Source organism: Tenrec ecaudatus, chromosome 18 (assembly GCF_050624435.1).
Source record: "Tenrec ecaudatus isolate mTenEca1 chromosome 18, mTenEca1.hap1, whole genome shotgun sequence".
NCBI lineage: Eukaryota > Metazoa > Chordata > Mammalia > Afrosoricida > Tenrecidae > Tenrec > Tenrec ecaudatus.
In genome coordinates this window covers 64,706,218-64,728,640 of record NC_134547.1, presented here as the reverse complement: position 1 = coordinate 64,728,640, position 22,423 = coordinate 64,706,218, and the positions used below count along the sequence as shown (strand labels likewise).

The following is a 22,423-nucleotide window of genomic DNA, read 5'->3' as shown; positions in this document are numbered from 1 at the left end:
GAGTTTTGCTTTTTGCCTTTTTTCATAAAAGCAAAAAATGTTCTTTGGATTTCTTTCGGTTAGTAAAAACTAGATAATTATGTAAATCTTTGTTTTTTAATCATTTTATTGGGGGCTCATACAACTCTTATCATAATCCATACATACTTCCATTGTGTCAAGCACATTTTACATTTGTTACCCTCATCATTCTCAAAACATTTTCTTTCTACTTGAGCCCTTGATATCACCTCCTCATTTTTCCCCCTCCCTCCCTGTCCCCCCCTCATGAACCAGTGATCATTTATAAATTATTATTTTGTCACATCTTACACTGTCCGTCTCCCTTCACCCACTTTTCTGTTGTCCGTCCCCAGGGAGGGGGTTATATGTAGATCCTTGTAATCGGTTCCCCCTTTCCAGCCCACCTTCCCTCCACCTTCCCGGTATCACCACTCTCACCACTGGTCCTGAAGGGTTCATCTGTTCTGGATTCCCTGTGTTTTCATTTCCTATCTGTACCAGTGTACATCCTCTGGTCTAGCCAGATTTGTAAGGTAGAATTGGGATCATGATAGCGTGGAGGGGGGCATTTAAGAACTAGAGGAAAGTGGTATGTTTCATTGTTCCTACACTGCACCCTGACTGGCTTGTCTCCTACCCGTGACCCTTCTGTAAGGGAATGTCCAGTTGTCTACAGATGGGCTTTGGCTTTGGGTACCCACTCCGCACCTCCCCCCTCATTTACAATGATATGATTTTTTTTGTGCTTTGGTACCTGATACCCGATCTCTTTGATATCTTGTGATCACACAGGCTGGTGTGCTTCCATGTGGTCTTTGCTGCTTCTGAGCTAGATGGCCGCTTGTTTACCTTCAAGCCTTAAAGACCCCAAATGTTATATCTTTTGATAGCCAGGCACCATCAGCTTTCTTCACCACATTTGCTTATGGAATGCCAGTTTAATAGAACAAAGTGTTCTTACATTGAGGGAGTACTTGAGTGGAGGTCCAATGTCCATCTGCTACCTTAATACTAAACCTATAAATATATGCACATAGATCTATTTCTCCATCATCATATATAATTATATTTACATATGTACATGCCTGTATTCTGACCTCTATAAATGCCCTTTGCCTCCTAGCTCTTTCCTCTATTTCCTTTTACTTTCCTCTTGTCCCACTATCATGTTCAGCTTTCATTTGGGTTTCAATAATTCCTCTAGGTTACATTGCCCTACCAGGCCTACCAGGCCTCTTACACGCTTCTTGCCACTGATTTTGGATCACTTGCTGTTTACTTGTCCCTGGGTTTGCTGACATCATTTCCTTTCTCCCACTTACTCCTCCCCCATGTCCCCCAGCCCCCCAACTGTTGGTCCTTTGTTTTCTCCAAGATTGTTTATCCAGCCTATCTTGTCTAGATAGACCTGCAGAGATAATAAAATGCACACAAAAAACAAGACAGAGAAAACAAAGCAACAAAAGAAAACAAAATAACAACAACAAAGAAGCCTGTAAATAGTTCAAGGTCTGTTTGTTGACTTTTAGGATTGTTTTCTAGTCCAGTCTGATGGGGCCCCAAAGTCTATTTTTGGTACTCCCTCTGGACTTTCTTGCTCTGCTCCCTTTGCTGTTCTGTTGCATGTCCTTAGTGTTTTGCTTCGGTGTCGTAGGCTCAGATTGGGCGCAATTCTCACAGTGTCTACAGTGTTGCCTCCTGTAGGGCTATGGGTCAGTGAGGGATGTTGTGTCGTGTCTCTTAGTAGGGCTGGCCATATGGTCTTCTCTTTCCATTGGCTGCTCTGAGCAGGGATATTGTCCTCAAGGCTTGGTGGGCCAGGATGTGCGTCACTCTCTTTTCCTCCCCCTTCATTTATTCCCATGTGCTCTGATAAAACATGTCCCTCTCCCTGAGCTGTAGCTTCAGTGTTGTCCTCTGAAGTAAATTCTTCTGGGGGGAATTATGTAAATCTAAATTATTTAAGTGAAGTGGCATAAAGCAAACTTCTAAAAAAGTGATGGAAATAAATAAATAAACAAGAGGGAAACCTGTACATGCCGTAGAGCTTAGCTGTCATGCCCTTCTGGAAGCCCACAGCCCTGGTGACATTGTGGGTGGCGGCTCAAACCCAGTAGGTGCTTCAAGGAGGAAGGGTAAGCCTGTTTTTTGCTCCCATAAAGATGTATAGTCTCTGAAACCCAAAGGGGCTGTTTCCTCTTTCCTAGAGGGTCCTTATGAATTAGAATTGGTGACAGTTGTTTAGTTTTGGTCTGGAAGTCATTTCAAGTTCCCATTTAGGCTACTTTGCGTTTGCACATTGCTGGCAAGTCTATTAGAAAACCTAATTCATTCTGCCCAGTGTACAACTGTCACATAGGGAGACCACCTGTCCCTGTTTGCCTGGACCGAAAGGCTAAACCTGGGAACATTATAGATTATCTATGGGGGGCTGGTCACCCTCACCTGTTAACAGGTCATCCCCATTACATTTAACACTGCCATCAAGTCAGTTCCAACTCATAGTGACCCTGTAGGATAAGCTGGAACTGCCACTGTGGGTTTCCGAGACTGTAACTGTTTATAGGAGTTAAAAAGCCTCATTTTTCTCCCACAGAGCAGCTGGTGGGGTCAAACTGCTGACCTGTGGTTAGCAGCCCAATAAGTAATGAGTACACCAGTCCATCATGGAAATTTTCTACTAGAGGAGTCTACATTTTCTTGTGGACCTCCCCACCCCATCACACCAGACTTACAGGGTCACTAGGAGTCAGGAGTGACTAGGTGGCTGTGAGTTTCTCTGCAATGAAGGAGCCCTGCTGGCATAAATGATGAAGCTCTAAGGTCAATAGTACAAGCCCACACAGTGCCTCTGATGTTGCTCTGTCCCTGTAATGATCATAGCCTAGGGAACCCTATGTCACTTGAGGTCACTATGAATAGAAAAAGGCGTGCTGGGGGTGCAGTGAGTTAAGTGTTGTTGGGTGCTAACCAAAAGGTTCGCAGTTGAAAAGCATCAGGGGAGTCCATGGGAGAAAGATGAGGCAGTCTGCTTCTGGAAAGAGCTACAGCTTTGGAAACCCTCCTCTGTCATATAAGGCTATTTTTTCTGTATTTTTTCTTTTAAAAAATAATTTTATTAGGGGCTCGTACAACTCTTATCATAATTCATACATCCATCCATTGTGTCAAGCACATTTATACATTTGTTGCCATTATTATTTTCAAAACATTTGCTTTCTCCTTGAGCCCTTGGCATCAGCTCCTCATTTTCCCCTCCCTCCCTGCCCCCTTCCCTCATAAACCCTTGATAATTTATAAATTATTATTTTGTCATATCTTACCATGTAAGGTTATTATGAGGGACCTGAATTGATTTTATGATAGTGCGGTATTTTTGTTTTTAATTAGAACATTGACTCCATGGTCCTTAATAACAATATCCATGAATTAATTTGCACATAGAAATAGTCATACTTATTAACAGCAACCAAAAGAAGAAAAAAGTTTGGGCTTGAGTATTTACTTGTGCTAAAATAAACCCATAAGCCAGTGAAGTGGGTCATGTCTCGTTGCTATAAGGACGCTGGCTGAACCAGCCAGTTGAGCCGGCCTTTGGAAGGGTTCCTGCTCCAGCACAGCTGCTCTCCAAACTTCTGTACTCACGACTCCTTTACATTAGTCATCATTGACAGAGGTTTCAGCAGGGGCATGTGTTAAATACGATGGCGGATCCCTCCTCAGCCCCTCCAAGCAACAGCTTATGGGGTTGTATTTATCCATAGTCACTCTATTAAAAATTAAAAAGGAGGATTAAGAAGAAAGTATTCGTTATTTCACATAAACATTTATTAACATGGACTGTTCCAAGACGTACTTTTTTTCCAACGCTAATAATTAGCCAAAAGCGTGGATTCGTCACTATAATGTCTAGCTTATCTTTATATCTTTAAAGTCTGGTTTAATAGAAGCAGCTAGATTCTTAGATCTGCTTCTAGATTCAATCGCTGAAAAATGTATGGCGTAGTCTCTGGAAAACTCCACTGTGTGTTGGTAAGCGAATAAGTGACAAAGGCATGTAACTTTTTAGTGCGATTGAGAACATTGTTTTGCCTTTTAAGACCCTCGGTGGTCTCTGGATCACACTTTGGGAGCCGTATCATACCTTTAGGGACAGGTCGCATAGGAAGTAACTTTTGGTTATCTCAGGGACACCAGAGAGGGGATCAAAGAACGCACGCCCCCACGGAGTTATCATCCTAACCCCAGAGCGCTTCCTGATTTATCACTCGCTGCTCGACCTCGGACTACAATTCCCGACAGAGCTCGCGGTAGGAGGCGGGCCCGCCACCGCAAGGCCTATGGATAACTGGATCTGAGTGATGGATGTGGGAGGGGGGCTGGTCTTTCTGGCAGGCGCGGGGTTTTAATTGGACAAGCCGAGAGGAGCGGGCCGAGCCCATGTTTGGGTCAGCCAATGGTTGGAGGCCAGGAGGTGGGGCGTGGACCGAGCGTGGCAGAACGGACTCGCGGGCTGCGTGAGGTGCTCCGAGTCCCGGAAGGCGGGTCAGGCGTGGGGTGGGCGCCCTCCTGGGACCTGGGCTGCGGGCGGAGGAGATGGCGGCGCGATGGAGCAGTGAAAATGTGGTGGTGGAGTTCCGCGACTCGCAGGTGAGCCGGGGCCTAATGGAGCCTTCTGGGCATGCGCCCTGGCTCCCTCTCCGCCCCCCCACCCCCCCACGCTGTTGGGCCGTCTGTGGGGCGGAGGGGAGAGCCCCCAGGCTACAAGGGGTGCTCGGAACTGTCAGACGCGGGCGGGCGTCAGGAGCCTTGATAGCCGTTGGGGTCGGTTGAGGCGGACTCGGCTGGTGCTCGGGGCGTGGGGTCCACTCTGGGACCCTGAAGCACCGGAGTGCGTGCCAGTGTTGAGGGGAGACTTCCTGCGCAGTGGCTCTCGACCTTCCTAAAGCCGCGACCCTTTCATGTGGTGGTGACCACTAGCCATAAAATTATTTTCGTTGCTACTTCATCACTCATTTTGCTATTATGAATCGGGCGAGCCCTGTGAAGGGGTCGTTCGACCCCCTAAGGGGTCGCGACCCACAGATTGAGAACCGCTGGACGCTAGGATGGGACGTGGAAGGTGCTTGCTCCCAGAGATCCTCCCTCGTGACTTTGGGCTGCTCGCACAGATGGCCTTTGTTGAGGGAAGTCAACCCTGTAGACTGGGTTTGTGGGGACTCAGAGGAAAGTGCTTTGCAAAGGCCCTCTTTCAGCTTCTAGGCTTTTTAGGTGTTGTTGTTGATAATGGAGAAAAATCCTATCCTGGGAACTGAGTGGGTTCCCTGCATGTGCCCCCCTGAGCTGCCGAAAGGGAAGGCAGGAGTCTGAGTCTGCCCACCTTATGGGGTTGGCATGGGGGGTGGGGGTGGTGTGTGTGTGTGTGTGTGTGTGTGATGAGGCAACACATTTAGAGCAGATGGCCTTGGTGGCAAATGGTAAGCCTCTGGAAACATGAACGTTTAGGGAGCGCTGGTTGGCATCGTGGCTGATTATCTTGGGCCAGCTCACTGCGAAGTCAGCAATCGGAAACCACCAGCTGCTCCAAGGGAGAAAGAGGAGGCTTTCTACTCGCCTGAAAAGGATCCTGGTGGTGCTGTGGATTTTGGGGTGGGGCTGCTAGCTGAAAGGCTTTTAGTTGATGCCCACTAGCCTGTTCCTGCAAAGATCTGCAGCATCTCAAACCCTCCATGCGGGCACTATGAGTCATGATGGACTCGGTGGCAGTGGGTTTGTTTGAACAGTTTTATTGACATATAATTACATACCATACAACTTAGCAGTTCAATCACAACAAGAGGCAGTGGGTTTTTAATTCATGAAAGTACCATGCATGAGTGTGAGTCCCCTTCCCCTAAGCCAGCGATTCTCAACCTGTGGGTCACGACCCTTTTTGGGGGTCGCCCAATTCATAACAGTAGCAAAATGACAGGGATGAAGTAGCAACGAAAATAATTTTATGGTTGGGGGGGTCACCACCACATGAGGAACTGCATGAAAGGGTCGTGGCGTCAGGAAGGTTGAGAACCACTGCTCTAAGCTGAGACTGGGCCCAAGTGACTTTTATATGGTGGCACCTTGCATTTGAATGTGAGTACCCCACCAGACCTTTGTACATCTCACTGCACATGGCCTCATAGTGGGTCCTTCTAGACCTGTCAGGGAATTGTTCTGCAATAAGCGTTATGTCCCTCCTCCCCTGCCATCTAGGACCAGCCCTGCAGTATGCCAGATTTTCATTTATTCATCCAACAAGTCTTTCTTGAGCCTCTCCCAGGTTGATCCACAGGTGACTGGCTCTGAATAGAAAGAAACCTGGGTTGCTAAGGGGAATGAATGGAGGAACCCCCCCCCCCCCCAGCATCTTGCTCCTTGGTACTCTCAGACAAAGCCCCCTGGGAGGATTTCAGCAACAGCAGCAGCAGCATTTGGATGAAGGGATCTTGAAGCACTCTGCACTGTCAGCATGGTGTCTCTGTGAAGCCAGCTCTCCCAAGGGAGGCGCCAGACTCCTAGGGAAAAGTGCCATATCCCTGTTACCCTTCTGTTAATTGCTTTCACTGGGGGGCTAGGATGGGACCAAATCATGCTTTGTGCTTCAGAGCCTGCTAATTTGGAAGCTACTAAAGCACAGGTCCTTTAATTCTCACAGAAACCCAGGCCATCTCATGCCCGCTTTTCTGCAGAGATGTAATTGAGGAGACCTGCTGAGAGGGTGCTGACCCAGCTGTGAGGATGCTCTGAAGCAGTGTCAAATAATTAAACCTAAGCAGCAGTTGTCATAGGAAGGGGAACAAAGTAATCTGCAATTTAACTGCCTTGTGAGAGTTGCTGTTCTTTCTAGATTTCCTGTTCATTTGGAAGAGGACCTTAAAGTGTGAGTCTGGCGGTGATGATTGGGGTGTGGGGAGAGATGGGAACCTGTTTTATTAACTACTTCATTAACATAGACAGGAGAATAATCTTCATATTGCCTTTTGTATAAGGAATGCCGTTTTCAGAACACCTCAAGTCTTTTAAAAATTACATAAATTTATTATTTTTTTAGATTTTTGTCAGAGAAAAATCCCAGCCTGAAAGGTGAAAGTCCGTGCATAGGTTTGGATTTGTGGCAGGTCCGATCCCATGGGCCTCTCACAGTGTCCCATGCGAAAACAAACTGTCACTCCGAACCATTGCCTGGCTTTACCCCCGTGGGCTTCAGGCACTGAAGGTGGGTTGCATGGTGAAAAAAAAAAAGAAAGAAAGGTGAAAGTCCTTTTTACAACTTTCACAAATGCCGTTTGCCTTCTAAGACAAAGTTTTGTGGCTGCCACCCAGTAATAGTCACTCACGAACCTGTGTAGCATGTCAGCTACCCTGGTTTAGTGGTCCTAGAATCGTTGCTCCATGAGTATTGTGAGGACTATTAGGGAACTTAGAAATAAATAAATAAAAATTTGAAAAAGAAAACTTAGACTTAACCTTTCAGACTTCCAGTAGAACTTTCTGTGATAATAGGAATATGGGTGTTGAGCACTTGAAGTAGGACTAGTAGATTGAAATATGTTTTGAATGAAAATTTAAGTAATGGCTGTTTAAGTCTCTTCTTGTGGCGAGTGCCGATGGTATTGGAAGGAACAGGGTGCTGAAAGCAGGGCACATTAAGTAGTTTCTGCCCTCAAAGCAAGGTGACTAGCAGACTATGAAGCTAAGAAAGCACTAAGTCAATAGTATATTCACAAATATTACACAAGAAAACCAGAGTGGTGAAGGTAGAAAATGCAGATTCGTTACTAGCTGCTTGCTTCTGTTTCCACCTAGGCAGCTGAGAGGCATCTCAAAAGTCAGTGATGTTCAAAATAGCCGTTCCATTCTCCCTGCACCCCCAGCTGCTTGTCCCCTTCCAACTCTCCGTCTGCATAACCAGAGTGGGTTTTTTTTTAAAGCAAAACAAAACATTTTTACTGGGCCATGATGTATAATAAATCCAACCCATTTAAGTATACAGTTGTTGAGTTTCGACAGTCATGTAACCACCACAGTTCAAGAGAAATATTTCCATTACTCCAAGAGGTTCCATTGTGCCCTATTATGGATTCAAAATTGTCCTCCAAAATATGTTGTCTTAACCTCTGTGCCTGTGGGTATCATCCCATCGGGGAGTAGCTTGTCCTTTTTGTGTTGGTTTGAGATAAAAAAAAAAAAAGATGGAACAAACAAGCATGCAAGCAGAAATGGGGAAAGGGAGATGCCAGGCTGCTTGAAGATGCCAAACAGCAGCTCAAACAAGGCAAGGGCCTACCTCCAGAGCCCACAGTAAAAGCCTTTGCAGAATTGTGAAAATAATGACTTTGTTAGGACCTCCCATGTGTAGTACTTCTGTAATAATTGCACCAGCTAACGAAGAAGTATCCCTTCCTCAACCCCTCAAAACCTATGTAACAGATCAAAGTATATAATGTGTATTTGAGTCTGCCTTCTTTCACTTATCCTACTGCTTTTATTTTTAAAAATCATTTTACTGGGGTAAACAAGCGGACAGCTAGCTCAGAAGCAAAGCCCACATGGAAGAAGTACACCAGCCTGTGTGATCACGAGGTGTCGAAGGGATCAGGTATCAGGCATCAAAGTACAAAAAAATCAAATCATTGTGAATTAGGGGGAGTGCAGATTGGGGACCCAAGACCCATCCTGTAGGCAACTGGACATCCCCTTACAGAAGGGTCACGGGGTCATTCAGGCTGCAGTGTAGGAACGATGATACATACAACTTTCCTCTCGTTCTTTAATGCTTTCTCATCCCCTGCTATCATGATCCCATTTCTACCTTACAAATCTGGCTAGACCAGAGGATGTACACTGGTATTGATAGGAACTAGAAACAGGGAATCCAGGGCAGATGAACCCTTCAGGACCAGTGGTGAGAGTGGCAATACCGGGAGGGTGGAGGGAGGGTGGGGTGCAAAGGGGAACTGATTACAAGAATCTACATATATAACCCCCCTCCAGGGGGATGGACAACAGAAGAGTGGGTGAAGGGAGAAGGACAGTGTAAGATGTGACAAAATAATTTATAAATGACCAAGGGTTCATGGGGGGGAGTGGGGAGAGGGGAAAAATGAGCTGATGCCAGGGGCTCAAGCAGAAAGCAAATGTTTTCAGAATGATGATGGCAACAAATATACAAATGTACTTGACACAATGGACACAATGGATATATGTATGGATTGTGATAAGAGTTGTATGAGCCCCCAATAAAATGATTTTAAAAATCATTTTATTTGGGGCTCTTACAGTTCTTATCACAATCCACATATCAATTGTATCAAACATATTTGTGCATATGCGACTATCATTATTTTTTAAAATTTCCTTTCTATTTGAGCACTAGTTATCAGCTCCTCTTTTTTCCTCTCTCATCCCTCCCACCCTCGTGGCCCCTTGATAAATTATAAATTATTAGTATTTTTATATCTTAACACCTATCGCTGTCTCCCTTCCCCCACATGAGGGCTGTGTTGTGGTTATATGTTGTCCATTGTGATCGGTACCCTTTCCTTCCCTTCTCTCTCTACCTTCCCCCTACCCTCCTGGTGTCCCTACTCCCATTTCTGTTCAGCCTGCTGCTTTTGAGGTCCATCCCTGTTGTTTTGTGTCTCAGTTAAGTCAATCGTTTTTCTTGACCACGTTGCCTTCTGTTCTATGGTTAGACAATAATTTATGTATCTATTCACCTGCTGAAGGCCATTTGAATTGTTTTTAGATTTTGGTGATTTTAATAATGTGATAAATATCAATAGCTTATTCTAAGCAAAATATTGTAAATAATATTATAAATATCCTATTACAAGTAAAAATATGAATTTGTTTATATTTCTCTCTTGATAATAATCTTCCAGTGACTTCCTACTGTACCTAGCATAGAATAGAAACGCCTTAATTTGGCCTGTTCTTTATATTGACCTCTGACTCCTCCTCAGATCATGCTTTTTCACCACTCTTCCCCTTTCTCTCCTTACTAAAGTGTAAGCCCTGTGTCGGAGGAGACATGGCTTTGTTGGACTGCTGTTCCCCTGTTGCCTATAATAGTGCTTAGTATGTAGCAAGCCTCCCATAGGAGCTCTGGGAGGCTTAGTGAGTTACATAGTGGGCTTCTTTCTAACTGTAAGGTCAGCAGTTCAAAACTACCAGCCACTCGAGGGAGAAAAATGAGGCTTTTTATTCCCACAAAGAAAGAGTTAGTCTTGGAAACCCACAGGGGCAATTCTCCTCTGCTTATTGGGTCAGTGTGAGCAGGGTTTGACTTGGTGGCAGTGAGTTTGAGTTTCAAATTTCACTCAAATTTCCTATCAAACTACAGAGTTAGGACAGGGAAGCAGTAGGGTCCCACGTTGTGGAATGTGCAGAAATGCCTAATTTGTTCTTTTTTTTAATTCCCGCCTCCCCCCGCGGGGTCTCGCCCCTGCATCTTCCCACCCCGTGTGTGTGTGTGTGTGTGTGTGTCTGTGTGTGTGTGTGTGTGTGTGTGTGTGTGTGTGTGAGAGAGAGAGAGAGAGAGAGAGAGAGAGAGAACTAATTTGGATGTGAATTCTGCAAATTGTTTTTTAGGAAACTTCATATGAAGATGCAATGATGGACGAGTGAGAACATAAAGTAGCAAAGAGGTTAAGGGTCGGGAAAGTCAGAATCCAGGTTATGTTGCTTGTCTGCTGTTTGTTCTTGGGGCAAATTCTTGAACTTTCCCTAGCCTCAGTTTCTTCATTCATAAAATGAGTATTCATTCAGTAAAAGCACCTGCCTGTCCCGGAGGTCCTCAAGGCCACTCATTGGCTTGATGACCCACTAGGAGGATTCACAAGACTCAGGCAACAGTCATTTGCAGGGTTATGGTTTATTCCAGTGAAAGGATAGTGGTCAGAATCAGCATAGGAAGAAGGGTGAAGTTCGGAGGAAACCAGGAGCAAACTTTCAAATGCCCTTTCCCGCTGAAGTCACCCAAACCAAGTTCACTGCCCTGGAGTTGATGCTAACTCATAGCAGCCAGGTAGAACATGATAGAACTGCCCCTGTGGGATTCCGAGACGAATTCTTTACGAGAGGAGGAAGCCTCATCCCTCTCCCATGTGGTGGCTGGTGGCTTCAAACTGCTTACCATATATCATCGTGTACAAGCCGAGTTTTTCCGCACATTTTTAATGCTGTTTTTGTGGTAAAATTAGGTGTCATGGCTGATAGTCGGGTTGGCTTCTACTGGAGTATATTTGGTACCTTGTGGTTTGCAAGCCCCTAACACAGTGGTTCTCAACCTGTGGGTTGCAACCCCTTTGGGGGGGGGTCTAATGACACGGGTCGCCTAAGGCCATCGGAAAACACATCAATATTTCACAGTATATAATTATGTATTGTTTTGTGATTAATCACAATGCTTTATGTTTAATTATGTTCAATTTGTAATCATGAAAATACATCCTGCTTATCAGATATTTACATTACGATTCATAACAGTAGCCAAATGACAGTGATGAAGTAGCAACAAAAATAATGTTATGGTTGGGGGTGGTGTCACCACCACATGAGGAACTGTATGAAAGGGCCACAGCATGAGGAAGGTTGAGAACCACTGCCCTAACACATAACCAGTATGCCACCAGGGCTCCCTGAAGTCACACAGGATGGCGCTGAAACCTACGCGGGGTTGAACTGTGACAGGACATGTGGATTGTTTTTATCAGGGAAGCTCATTAGAGACTCGGTGCCCAAGGTTTTGATTGGTGCTGGTCTCGTCATCACCTTTGATCTGGCAGGACCCAATTCCTAGACTCTCAGAGGAAAGCAGGATTTTGCATTAACCACATTGTTTATACAAACAGCCTGGGCACAGTGAGCCAGTTTTGTCAGTTGGGGGAAAGTGGGAACACTCCCAAAATTCAATTCCCAGGCACCAGCCAAAGGCCAGCCTTGCAAACAGGACTTTCTAAGGGTGGCAGTTCTTTTCCACCCACTGCCGTGAGGTCAAAATGAGAAAATCGATGCAGAACACTTAACGCAGCGGTGAGCATATGCTAAGTGCTCATTGAATGTTACTTATGTTAAGGTGATATTAGAAAATTCACTTAAGAAAGCAATGAGTTTGGCCCAACAGCAACATATTTAATAGACTCTCAGGGCTGAAAAGATCTTTAGAAAGTGTCTAATCTACTCTCTTATTTTACAAATGAGGAACCCGAGACTCAGAAAGATGAGGTGATTTACCTGTTGATACCCATTTTAGTTAGTGGGGTAGTGAGGATGTTCTCACTGTAAAGGGGGAGACTTCCTGAGAAGCACTCTGTGTTGAGCACATGTGTGAACCAGACCTCCAATAGATGACTTCCAGGCAGCATTGGATGGGAATAGTCACAGCCTTTGTAGCAGTGTCCCTTTCTCATCGACAGAGATTGGATCATGCCATGTGAAGGGGTGTGACCTTTTTTATAGCAGTGATTTTATTCTGTGAATTTGATAATGCACGTATTACAGCCTTTGCGCAGGCTGGTGGTTGATAAATGGATTTAAAAGGAGCTGACCTAGCTCTGATTTGCATTGATTGGCTGTTTCCTCTTTGCATCATCTGGAAGAGTGAACAGGCAAAGTGCCTTCATTTTGTACAGAACAGCTTTCTAATTCAGCGGGGACTCAAGGAAAATGGGTTGATTTCCTTCATAGTCATTTCAAATAACATGCCCTAGATATTATTGCATAGTTGGGAAGCTGAACCCACTGCTTTCAATTCAATTCAATTCAATTCTAAGGCATAGTGGTCCCTCACAGACAGAGTATAATGTTTGCATAATGTTTCCAAGTCTGTAAACCTTTACTGGGGCAGATAGCCTCATCTGTCTCCCTCTGAGCAATCGGTGGGTTTGAACTGCCAACCTTATGGTTACCAGCCCAGTGCTTAATCCACTAGACAGCCAAGGCTATAGCATCCAAAGTTCTCTATAAAGAGATAATTGTTTCATCTGAATCACGGTAGAAAGATAGTCCTCTGATGATATATTAGGAGTTCTAAAAAAGATATGTGTTTGTACCAAAATGGAACTGTTAATTCAGAATATTAGTAATCCATCTCTGGATTTGATGTCACTTGAATATTAGAAAGTGTGTCATCCTTGTTTTTTAAGTTGAAATGATGTAGTAGAAGGTATTTTGATAATCGCTTTATTGAGGTGTAATTCACATATCTTACAGTTGAAAGTGAACTGTTGACTTTTACTATCCTAGGAGGTATTAAAGAATCGAAGGAATTTTAGAAGGGTCAATCAGTTGATACTTTTATTAGAGATGGTTGTCATAGTATAAGAGGGAGTGGCTCATCTTTGACCAGGCTGTGTTAGTCCGAGTTAACTAGAAAAACAAGTCCAGGGAGACTCGTATGTATATAAGAAAGAATTTTATATAAAAGAGCAATTGTACATAACAAAACATCCCGGCCTAGTCCAGATCAAGTCCATAAGTTCCATATAAGCCTATATGTCTGTTACCAACCTATAAATTCCTCTTCAGATGCATGCAACACATGCAATGGTGCCGACTACAGGAAAATCACAGGCCAGGGAGTGGAAAGTCTTGTGGATCCAGTGGTGGTAGAAGCATCTCAGCACTGGCGGGGGGTGGGGTGGTCTCCATGTGGCTCCTCCAGCTCCAGGACTCTGGCTCCATCAGTGTGACTCCACGTGGTTTGTCAACAGGAATGTCTCACGGGGAGACAGTGTGTGTTCCACCTCCAGGGAGGAAGACAGGAGTTCCCAGAATCCTCAGGAGAAGATAATGCCCACACGGAGGCCTCATGGGCTATGACCTGATAGACAGTCTAGACTCTACCCCTTTCTCAAGTAGCTAGTAGATTATGTGACTGCTACATAGATTGCCTCACTTTCTCTGTGGAGCTGCTCGTGGGTTTGAACAGCTGACTTTCAGTTAGCAGCTGAGCATTTAATCCACTGCACCACCAAGACTCTTTTATTTATAAGATCAAAAATTTACCCCGTAGTAGGGTATAAAACACTACTTTACTTTTGTAAGATATCTTTAATCTGCAGCCAGTCACTCCCCTCAGGCTGATGGGAAATTCTATCTCGTCATTTTGGGGGTCCCGACCTCTCACAGTAGGATCATTACAAGATCTCATGGTTACCTAGTTCCTAAACTCGACCAGACTTCGAATCTTAGCCATTCCTCCACCAGGTGTGCTGAGGCCTCAGCTTGTAGGCTTCTCCCCACAGAGCTCCAGAGGGGCACTCTGGCACATTGGTCCACACTCTGCTCACACCTTTTCCTTCCCCTTGCTCCCTTTCCCCCTTCCCTTTCTCCTTTGGGAGCTCACCTGCCATAGTCATTAAGCACTTGGCTGCTCAAGTGAAAGGCTCCCATTTGAGGGAAACGCTGGCTCTTTGAACTCAGCAGCTGCTCTGTGGAAGAAAGATGTCTCAGTTTGCTTCTGGAACATGGATCGCCTTGGAAACCCTAAGCAGTAGTGCTGCCGTGTTGTCTGGGGTGCTGTACAATGGTTGGGTTGGGCTGGTTTTGATATAACCCTTTGTAATGGGCCTCCGCAAGCCCAATGCTGACCTCTACTTGTGCGTAATAGCTACTGTTTACTCTGAGCTACTCAGACTCGCTAAGAGCTCCAGGACCTCTGAGTCCTTTCTCCATTTAGAATGCACTAGCTTACCTTATGTGTAGTCCTGGTTCTGGGGTAGCTGATCTAAGCTCCCTTATTATGAACTGTGAATGTGAGAGCTCGAAGGGAGTCAAAGTATGCACTGATCAAGTATCCATTAATGAGTAGATCACTAATGAATGATAATTGGTAGCTGGGGAAGGACCAGGGAGGTGGGTCTTCTCTTTCGTCTGACTGGGCCTTGGTCTGCCGGCAGCACTGAATCTGTGTTCTTTGTAACAGGCGACGGCTATGTCTGTGGACTGTCTTGGGCAGCATGCAGTGCTTTCTGGGTAAGTGAGCTTTCAGATCCTCTGCCACGATTTCTGAGAGCAAATTGCAAATTAAGAGTCTTCTGGGAACGTGGAAAATACTCTTCTACAAGGGCCCTCAAAAAGTTCCAGGGTAGGTAGAATAAAAAGATCGTGGGATTTTCCCACCAACATTGTGAAGCCCCCTCGGAGTTAAAGAGCACAGCCACAGAGTGAAGCGCTGACATCCTGGTGACCTTGCAGTTTGTTGTGCACCTCCGCCTTAAAAGCAATATAAATCTTTTTAAATTGTAGTGACTGATAGTTTGATCTGGAAGTTTTGGTTTTCTGTGCATTGCACAGTCTCTTCAGAAAGATGCCATCCGGTGTGGCCTAACATGTAAGTGGGAGAATGGTGGCGACCTGGACAATGCCAAGAATCCCGGGCCCTTGGACATACTCAGTTGACCTCCCTCCTTTCAGTTTTCTCTTGAAGAGATTGAACTATGTAGTTTTCACAGTGCTCGCTGGCACAGCATTTTTATGAATTTGGCCACACTTGTAATTTCCAAATAACCGTATCATCTTACCAAATGAGAAAACCAAACCCACCATAGTGAAGTTGACCCCAGCTGAAGACAGCTTTACAGGATAGGGTGTCAGCCTGTCAGTCTTTGCGGAAGCGCTGTCTCATCTTTCTCCTGTGGGCTCGAAACACCTGCCTTTCTGTTATAGCCCACTGCTTAACCCACAGCACCAACCATGGCTCCTACCCTTGTTCTAGTATGATGTCTCTGAGGGTGCATAGTTAGTGAAATTTCTGGGTCTTGTACTTTTCTGTTAACTTTTTGACCAGCTGCCACTCTTTGCAAGGAGCCTGGTGACAATGTTGGTTAGATGTGGGGTTGTGAACTGCAAGGTTGTTTGTTTAAACCCATCAGCCACTCAGCAGGGGAAAGTTGAGGCTGTCTGCTCCCGTAAAGTTTTGCAGTCTAGAAAATCTTGTCTGGGGTTGGTGAGTGGTGATGCATTGGGCTGTGATTTGCATAGTCGGCAGTTCAAAACCACCAGCAGCTCCTCAGGAGAATGGCTGGGCTTTCCATTCCCATAAGCACTTATAGATAGTCTCAAGGGTTGGTGTGAGTCAGAATCAACTCGATGGCAATGGACTTCTGACCACACTCTTCCACAGGGACTCTACCATCATATACGCTCACTAGTAAAAGATGAAGTTCAGTTTCTCCAAGTCCATACCAATGACTGGTTTTCCACTTTCCGACCTTTTAAATTTTGGATTAAGTGAGGTTTACAGGGCAGATAATCAGTTTTACCTCAACAATTCATGTACTTCACCCATTACAAGCCACTTAATCTACCACTGCCTATTGTACTTCTTCTCTGTTTCCTGTTTCTCTTCATCTTTCTTTCCTCACCCTCTGAACTTTGTCGTTGGGTAATCATAAGTGGTAATTTTAATCATAAGTGGTAATTATTCTAATACAGGAGACTCAGTTCCAGGTCTGAAAGGTAATTAAGTGCCATAGTCTTGGTGGTCTTACCGGTCTCCGTCCCACTAATAAGCCTGGCCTCTTTTATGATTTTGAGTTTTGTTCCGAAATTTTCTCTCATCTATGCAGGATCTTATAAATTGATCCTTTTCAGAGCAGTTGGTGGTGGTAGTCGGGTACCATCGACTGATGTTTGCATGGTCCATCAGATCATTGATCTGATTGTTGCTATATTTTGATTTTCCTCTCTCTTCCAGACAGCGAGAGATCAATACTTGCACATATATTGCAGTTTTCTGATAGTAGCCATCATGGTGAGAGGGAAGTAGTATTTCATTGTGACTCTGGCTTACATTTCCCTATTGAAAAATGGAGCACCTTTTCATGTACTACTTATTGGCCATTTGTGTGTTTTCTTTATTGAAATATCCATTCAAATCCTTTGCCTGCTTCACAATAGGCTTATTTGGCCTTTTGTTATTGAGCTATAGACGTTTTTCTATGTTGTCTGGATGTTGGACACTTACCAGGCATATGCTGTTGTGTGCTGTTGAGTCAGCTCCGACTTACAGCGGCTCCTGCCCCACATCGAAACCCTTCTTGGTGCTGTGCCGTTCTCACAATTGTTGTCTGAGTCCCTGTTGCAGCCAGTGTCACTCCACGTCATTGTCATTGAGGGTTTCCTCTTTTCCACCCACCCTTTCTAGGGCCTGGTGTCTGCTGATTACATTTTCAAAGTATGTGACACAAAGCCTCACCATCCTCTCACTTTGAAGGAGCATTCTGGCTGTACTTGTAAGACAGGTTTATTTGTTCTTTTAGCAGCCATGCTATTTCAATATTGTTTTCCAACACGAATTTAAATGCATCATTTCTTCTCAGATCTTTCTTTTTCGTTGTATCATTTTATTGGGGACTCTCACATCTCCTGTTATAGTCCATACATTGATTGCATCAGGCATGTTTGTACATATGTTGCCTTCATTCATTTCTAGACATTTACTTTGTATTGAACCCTTGGTATCAACTCCTCATTTTTTTCCTCCTTCCCACCCACCCCCATACCCCCTTGGTAGATAATAAATTATTATTATTTTCATATCTTACACCAACTGCTGTTTCCCTTCCCCCATATTTTCTGTTCTCTTTCCCCCTGGAGAGGGGTGTATGGTTACTTGTCAATCATTGCGATCAGTTCCCCCTTTCTCCCTACCCTTATGGTATCGCTATTCCCACTCCTGTTCCTGGATTCTGTGTGTCATGAGTCCCTATCTCTTTGCTGTACCTGTGTACATGTTCTGGTCTAGTCTTAATTGAGAAGCATTACTGGGGTCATGGTAGTAGGGGCTGAGGAAGCCTCAAGGAACCAGAGGAATAGTGTGTGTTTCATTGATGCTTTACTCCACCCTGGTTGACTCATCTCTTCCTTGTGGCCCCTCTGTGGAGGAATTGTTCCATTTTCTAAAAATGAGCTTTGGGTCTCTGCCACGCCCCTTGTTCTCAACAGTATATTTTTGCTTATTTGTTTGTGTGTTTGTTATGTGTCTTCTGATGCCTATTACGTGGTCCTCATGGGTCCCCATGACTCCTCGTGATCGTATTGATGGTGTGCTTCTTCCATGTGGGCTTGTTGCTTCTCTGCTGAATGGCCGCTTATTTAATTTCAGGCCTTTTAAGACCCCAGGCACTATATCTTTTTTTTTTTTTTTTTTACACTATATCTTTTCATAGCTGGGCACCATCCACATTCTTCCCCACATTTTGGCTTATGCACCATTTTGTGTTCAGCAGTTGTTTTGCACCCACCATTTTGTGTTCCGCAATTGTGTCGGGAGGATGAGCATCATGGAATGCCGATTTGTTAGAACAAAGTGGTTTTGCATTGAGATCTTTTTATCCATTGTCCAGCTTTCACTTGCTTATGAGGTGATTGAAAATCCATGTGGCAAAAAATTAAAAACAAAATGCATGTGGCAAAAAAAAAGAAAAGAAAATGCATGTGGCTTGGGTCAAGTGCACCTTTAGTCCTCAAAGTAATATCTTTGCTCTTTGATACTTTATTTATTTTTTTGCCCTTTTTTTTTTTAGTTTTTTATTGGGAGTTCTTACAGCTCTTATCACAATCCATACATACATCCATTGTGTCAAACACATCTGTACATATGTTATCATCTTTTTCAAAGCATTTTCTTTCTACTTGAGCCCCTGGTATAAGCTCCTCTACCCTTTGACACTTTAAAAGAGGCCTTATGCAGCAGATTCGCATCAAGCACGTATGTCTTTTAATTTCTTGACTGCTACTTCCGTGGGTGTTGATAGTGGATCTAGGTAAAATTAAATCCTGGACAGTCTCAGTCTTTCCCCTGTTTATCCTGACGTTGCTTAGTGGTCCTGCTGTAAGGATTTTTGTGTTCTTTGAGCAGTCCGTGTTGACCATCAGTAAGTGCTGCAAGCCCTCTTCCTTTTCAGCAAGAATCTTCCTCCATGCCGGCGCCACACTCTTCATATAGCTTAGCCTCTTGAAGTCTTTGCTCAGAAAACAGATGAATAAACTGGGTGAAAGGATGCCGCCCTGGCACGCACCTTCCTGACTTTAAACCACACAACATCCCCTGGTTCTGTTTGAATGACTGCCTCTTGGTCCAGGTCCCGGTTCGGCATGAGCACCGTGGTAGACAGGTCCAACAGAATGTACAGACTAAGGCAGGCAGACCTGAAAGAAGTAGACTCCTGAGGAATTAGCTACTTTTTGATGATCTGTTTCCTAAACGCTTTCTTCCAATTTGTAGGTTATCTTTTGACATTATTCCTAATACACTCATGTGATACCATTCAGATTAAGGTAGAGAATATGTTTCATTACCTTGGAAAGCTCTTTCAGTCTTGAAATCTTTTTTGCATGGGGGAAAATTTCATTTTTTGATAGTTTCCTTCCTTCAGTTTTCTCATTCTTCTTTCTGGTACTTCTGTTAATTTGGCAGCCTACACAGTTGTCTTTTATTTTTTTCTTTGTCTTGCATCCTGGGCATTTTCTTCAACTTTACTTTCCAATCTTTTTATCCGATTTTTAATTTCAACTGTTATTTTAATTTCTAAGCGCTTTCATGTTCTGGTGTTTCATTTTGCCTTCTTTTTAGTTACTATCATTTTTACATGGCCTTTTATCTCTCTGAGCATATCTATGTTTTTTCCCTGCAACCTTTGCGTTTGCTCTGAGTTCCTGTTGTTCTCTTGATGGTGTGAGTGCCTGTTCTTTAGAGCTCCTCTGGTGACTGATGTCATTCCTCTGTTCATATTAGAGGGGGGCTGGTGTCTGTTTACTGGGGCCCGTGAGGCTGTCCCTGTCAGGAGATCGGGTGGGAACTAAGTCCTTTTGTTGGGGGATACACCAAAATGAACTCTCTAGGTTTTGTTGTCTTGGTTTACTAACTTGTTTTGTTGATTTTTTGCTTCCCCCATTGGGGTGAAAATGTTTTTCTAATTTTTCTCTTGCTAAGAATCTGCCGCTCTGTCTGAAGAGTAGAGGAGTAGATCCCTAACCTGTGAGTGCTGAGTAAGGGCAACTTGAAGGTCTCTGATCTTACAGCATTCGCCACTACTGGTGTCTTGTCCCAAAGCCGGTGCTGTTCTGGATGAGTGTCTCAAATCGAATGCTAACAGGGCCCAGTCGCTCCCTGGCTCTTTCCAACACGTCTCCTTGTTTTTGTGTGATCCTGGATTTTGGTCCTTGCATTCCCAAGCCGGCCCAGGTTTGGCAGTGGAGCCAGCCTGCTTCCCATTCAGTTGCATCTGCAGACACCGGGCTCTAGCTTTCTCATTCAGGATCATTTTCACTGGGGGTCCATCTGCTTTTCATTTCCTCTCGGTTTCTTTTTCTTGGAGGGTTTCTGCCCACCCCCTTTTCTAACTTTTATTTTTTGTGGTACTTCAGGGGGGATTGAAGATAAACACATATGTTCAATCAGCCGTGTTTATTCTGCAGTGCCCACTTTCTGTTTCCTGTGTATGCTCTTTAATCCACCCCCATCCCCTGTGGATCCATATCTCCAATGTATAGCTCTTAACCTTTGACTGCTTCTCTTACGAGTGGGAAGGCGCCGGTCTGCTTGCCTCAGGACCAGCTGATTGCTTCACAGGAGATCAGAGGGTGTAGACCTTTGTTCTGCACTGTCTTAGAAATCTTTGATGCGCTGTACTGTGGTGACTTCTCTTTGCCTTCCCTCTTCTCTCTGACCCTCCTGCATTGGGGTTTCTGTCACCACCTGGAAATTTACTATACCGATTTAACTTTTCACCTCTCTGTCTTCTGACGGGACCATCAAGCTTGCGTTGTTGAGCCGGCCTGTGCCCATTGACTTCCAGGAGCTGGGAGTGTTTTCTGACAGCAAATCCACCACTGAGGGCCGCCATGTGGTGATTCATACACCAAGGGGTTTTTCAATTAAAAACAAAAGGAAAATAGGTAAACATCAAGCACTCCAGTTTTTGAAGCCTTTACGTTGATCAGCACCGTGGGACTGTGTTCTTTGAATATTACCAGTTTTGGGGCGGGGCCTTGCTATTACCCTTCCGGCAGGTAGGCAGATTGCAAGAGAAGTCGAGATTTCCTCTGGAATCTTTGGCTAAGTGAGTAGGATGTGTTCAACCCAGTGCTCAGCCACGGGCCTAGGGCTGTGGGGTTACAACGAGAATCATGATGTGGCCTGTCCTCCATTCCTTATTCCTTCTCACGAGACCCTGAGCACTAGATAAGTGCTGAAGGTGACATGCAAGCCATGCCAGTGGAAGCAGAGATGAATGGTCGAGGGTTTGGAAAAGCCTGGGGTGGGGGTGATGGGTGCTAAATTGGAGGGACAGGGTTAGACTTTTCACGGATGGGTGTGGTAGGGACGAGCCCCTTTGCGGTAGACTCTCGCGGGTGTAGGGGCTTCATTTGCCTGACAGTCCCATGACTCCTCACTTGCCTGCCTTTCGGAGCAGTGAAGTGGGGGGTCGGGGTGGGGAGGCATAGCGCTGTCTGGGAGGTGGTTTGTGTTTACAGTCCGCTGACAAGCCATCTGTGATTCACATGTGTTATCCTGCCTTGATGCTAATGTGTGACGTGTTGTTATCGTTCTCTTAGCCGCCGATTCCTGTACATCGTTAATCTGGATGCCCCTTTTGAAGGTCACCGAAAGATCTCTCGCCAGAGCAAATGGGACATTGGTGCTGTGCAGTGGAATCCTCATGACAGCTTTGCGCACTACTTTGCAGCCTCGGTGAGCTCACGGAGGCATGCGTGCACAATGCCCTCAAGGTGTGACCGGATGCTGGCGGTCTGTGTCCTGGGCAGAGGAGAGAATGCAGCCTTCACCTCTCAGTTAGAAAAGAAGTCCAGCTTGTTCTGAAAGAAAGGCAGGGGCAAATTGCAGACTGGGAAATTAAAAAAAGAAAAAAATAAGGAAAAGAAACTGTTTGCCGGTATCAAGGGTGTCTGACCTTATGTTCCTGGAAGCTGAATCCAGGTGACTCGAGGGAGTAGGTAGACGCCCCCATTTTCGCAGTCTTGAGAGGGGCACGATGAGACCGGTTTTTCCCAGCAGCTGGGTGAGTAACTCGGGTGAAGTCAGGAGGCCCTGAATGAGGTTCTTGCTGCCTCCAAGAAAGGTCGACCTTCCCTTTTCCCAGAAGGCTCCTGAAGATTCCATACACCCTTCTATTCAGAGGAAGGGAGTCCCTCTTGATTGGGAGTCATCAATGACGAATTTCCTGAATTGTTTTAGCAGAATCTCTCTGTGTTTATGTGTGAATTTCTCCCGGGAAAAGACACAGTGTTTATTAGGTTTTCTAAGATATTCATGGCTCCTAAAAGATCTGGGCTAGGTCATATCCTTTGCCAGATTCTAGATCATTCTCCACGCACATAATTAGGGATCTAAATTTCTCGGCCCTTTTGCCCG

The 22,423-nt window shown here is 44.9% G+C and overlaps 1 protein-coding gene and 1 non-coding gene across 3 annotated transcripts in view; both read left to right on the top strand.

Annotated features, from left to right (window-relative positions):
• Window positions 1–4,490: 4,490 nt before the first annotated feature.
• WDR59 (WD repeat domain 59) overlaps window positions 4,491–22,423 on the top strand; it is a 79,490-nt gene continuing 61,557 nt past the window's right edge. The window contains exons 1-3 of one of the 2 annotated variants that reach the window (XM_075536900.1): window positions 4,491–4,653; window positions 14,969–15,018; window positions 21,607–21,742. In XM_075536900.1, coding sequence (XP_075393015.1) covers window positions 4,600–4,653; window positions 14,969–15,018; window positions 21,607–21,742 — 240 coding nt within the window. In that variant the 5' untranslated portion in view covers window positions 4,491–4,599. The remainder of the gene's footprint in view (window positions 4,654–14,968; window positions 15,019–21,606; window positions 21,743–22,423) is intronic. The other variant, XM_075536901.1, reaches the window with a different exon arrangement.
• Window positions 7,135–7,270, top strand: LOC142432928 (small nucleolar RNA SNORA42/SNORA80 family). The gene has a single exon (XR_012781011.1). It is a non-coding gene; the product is annotated as a small nucleolar RNA SNORA42/SNORA80 family (small nucleolar RNA).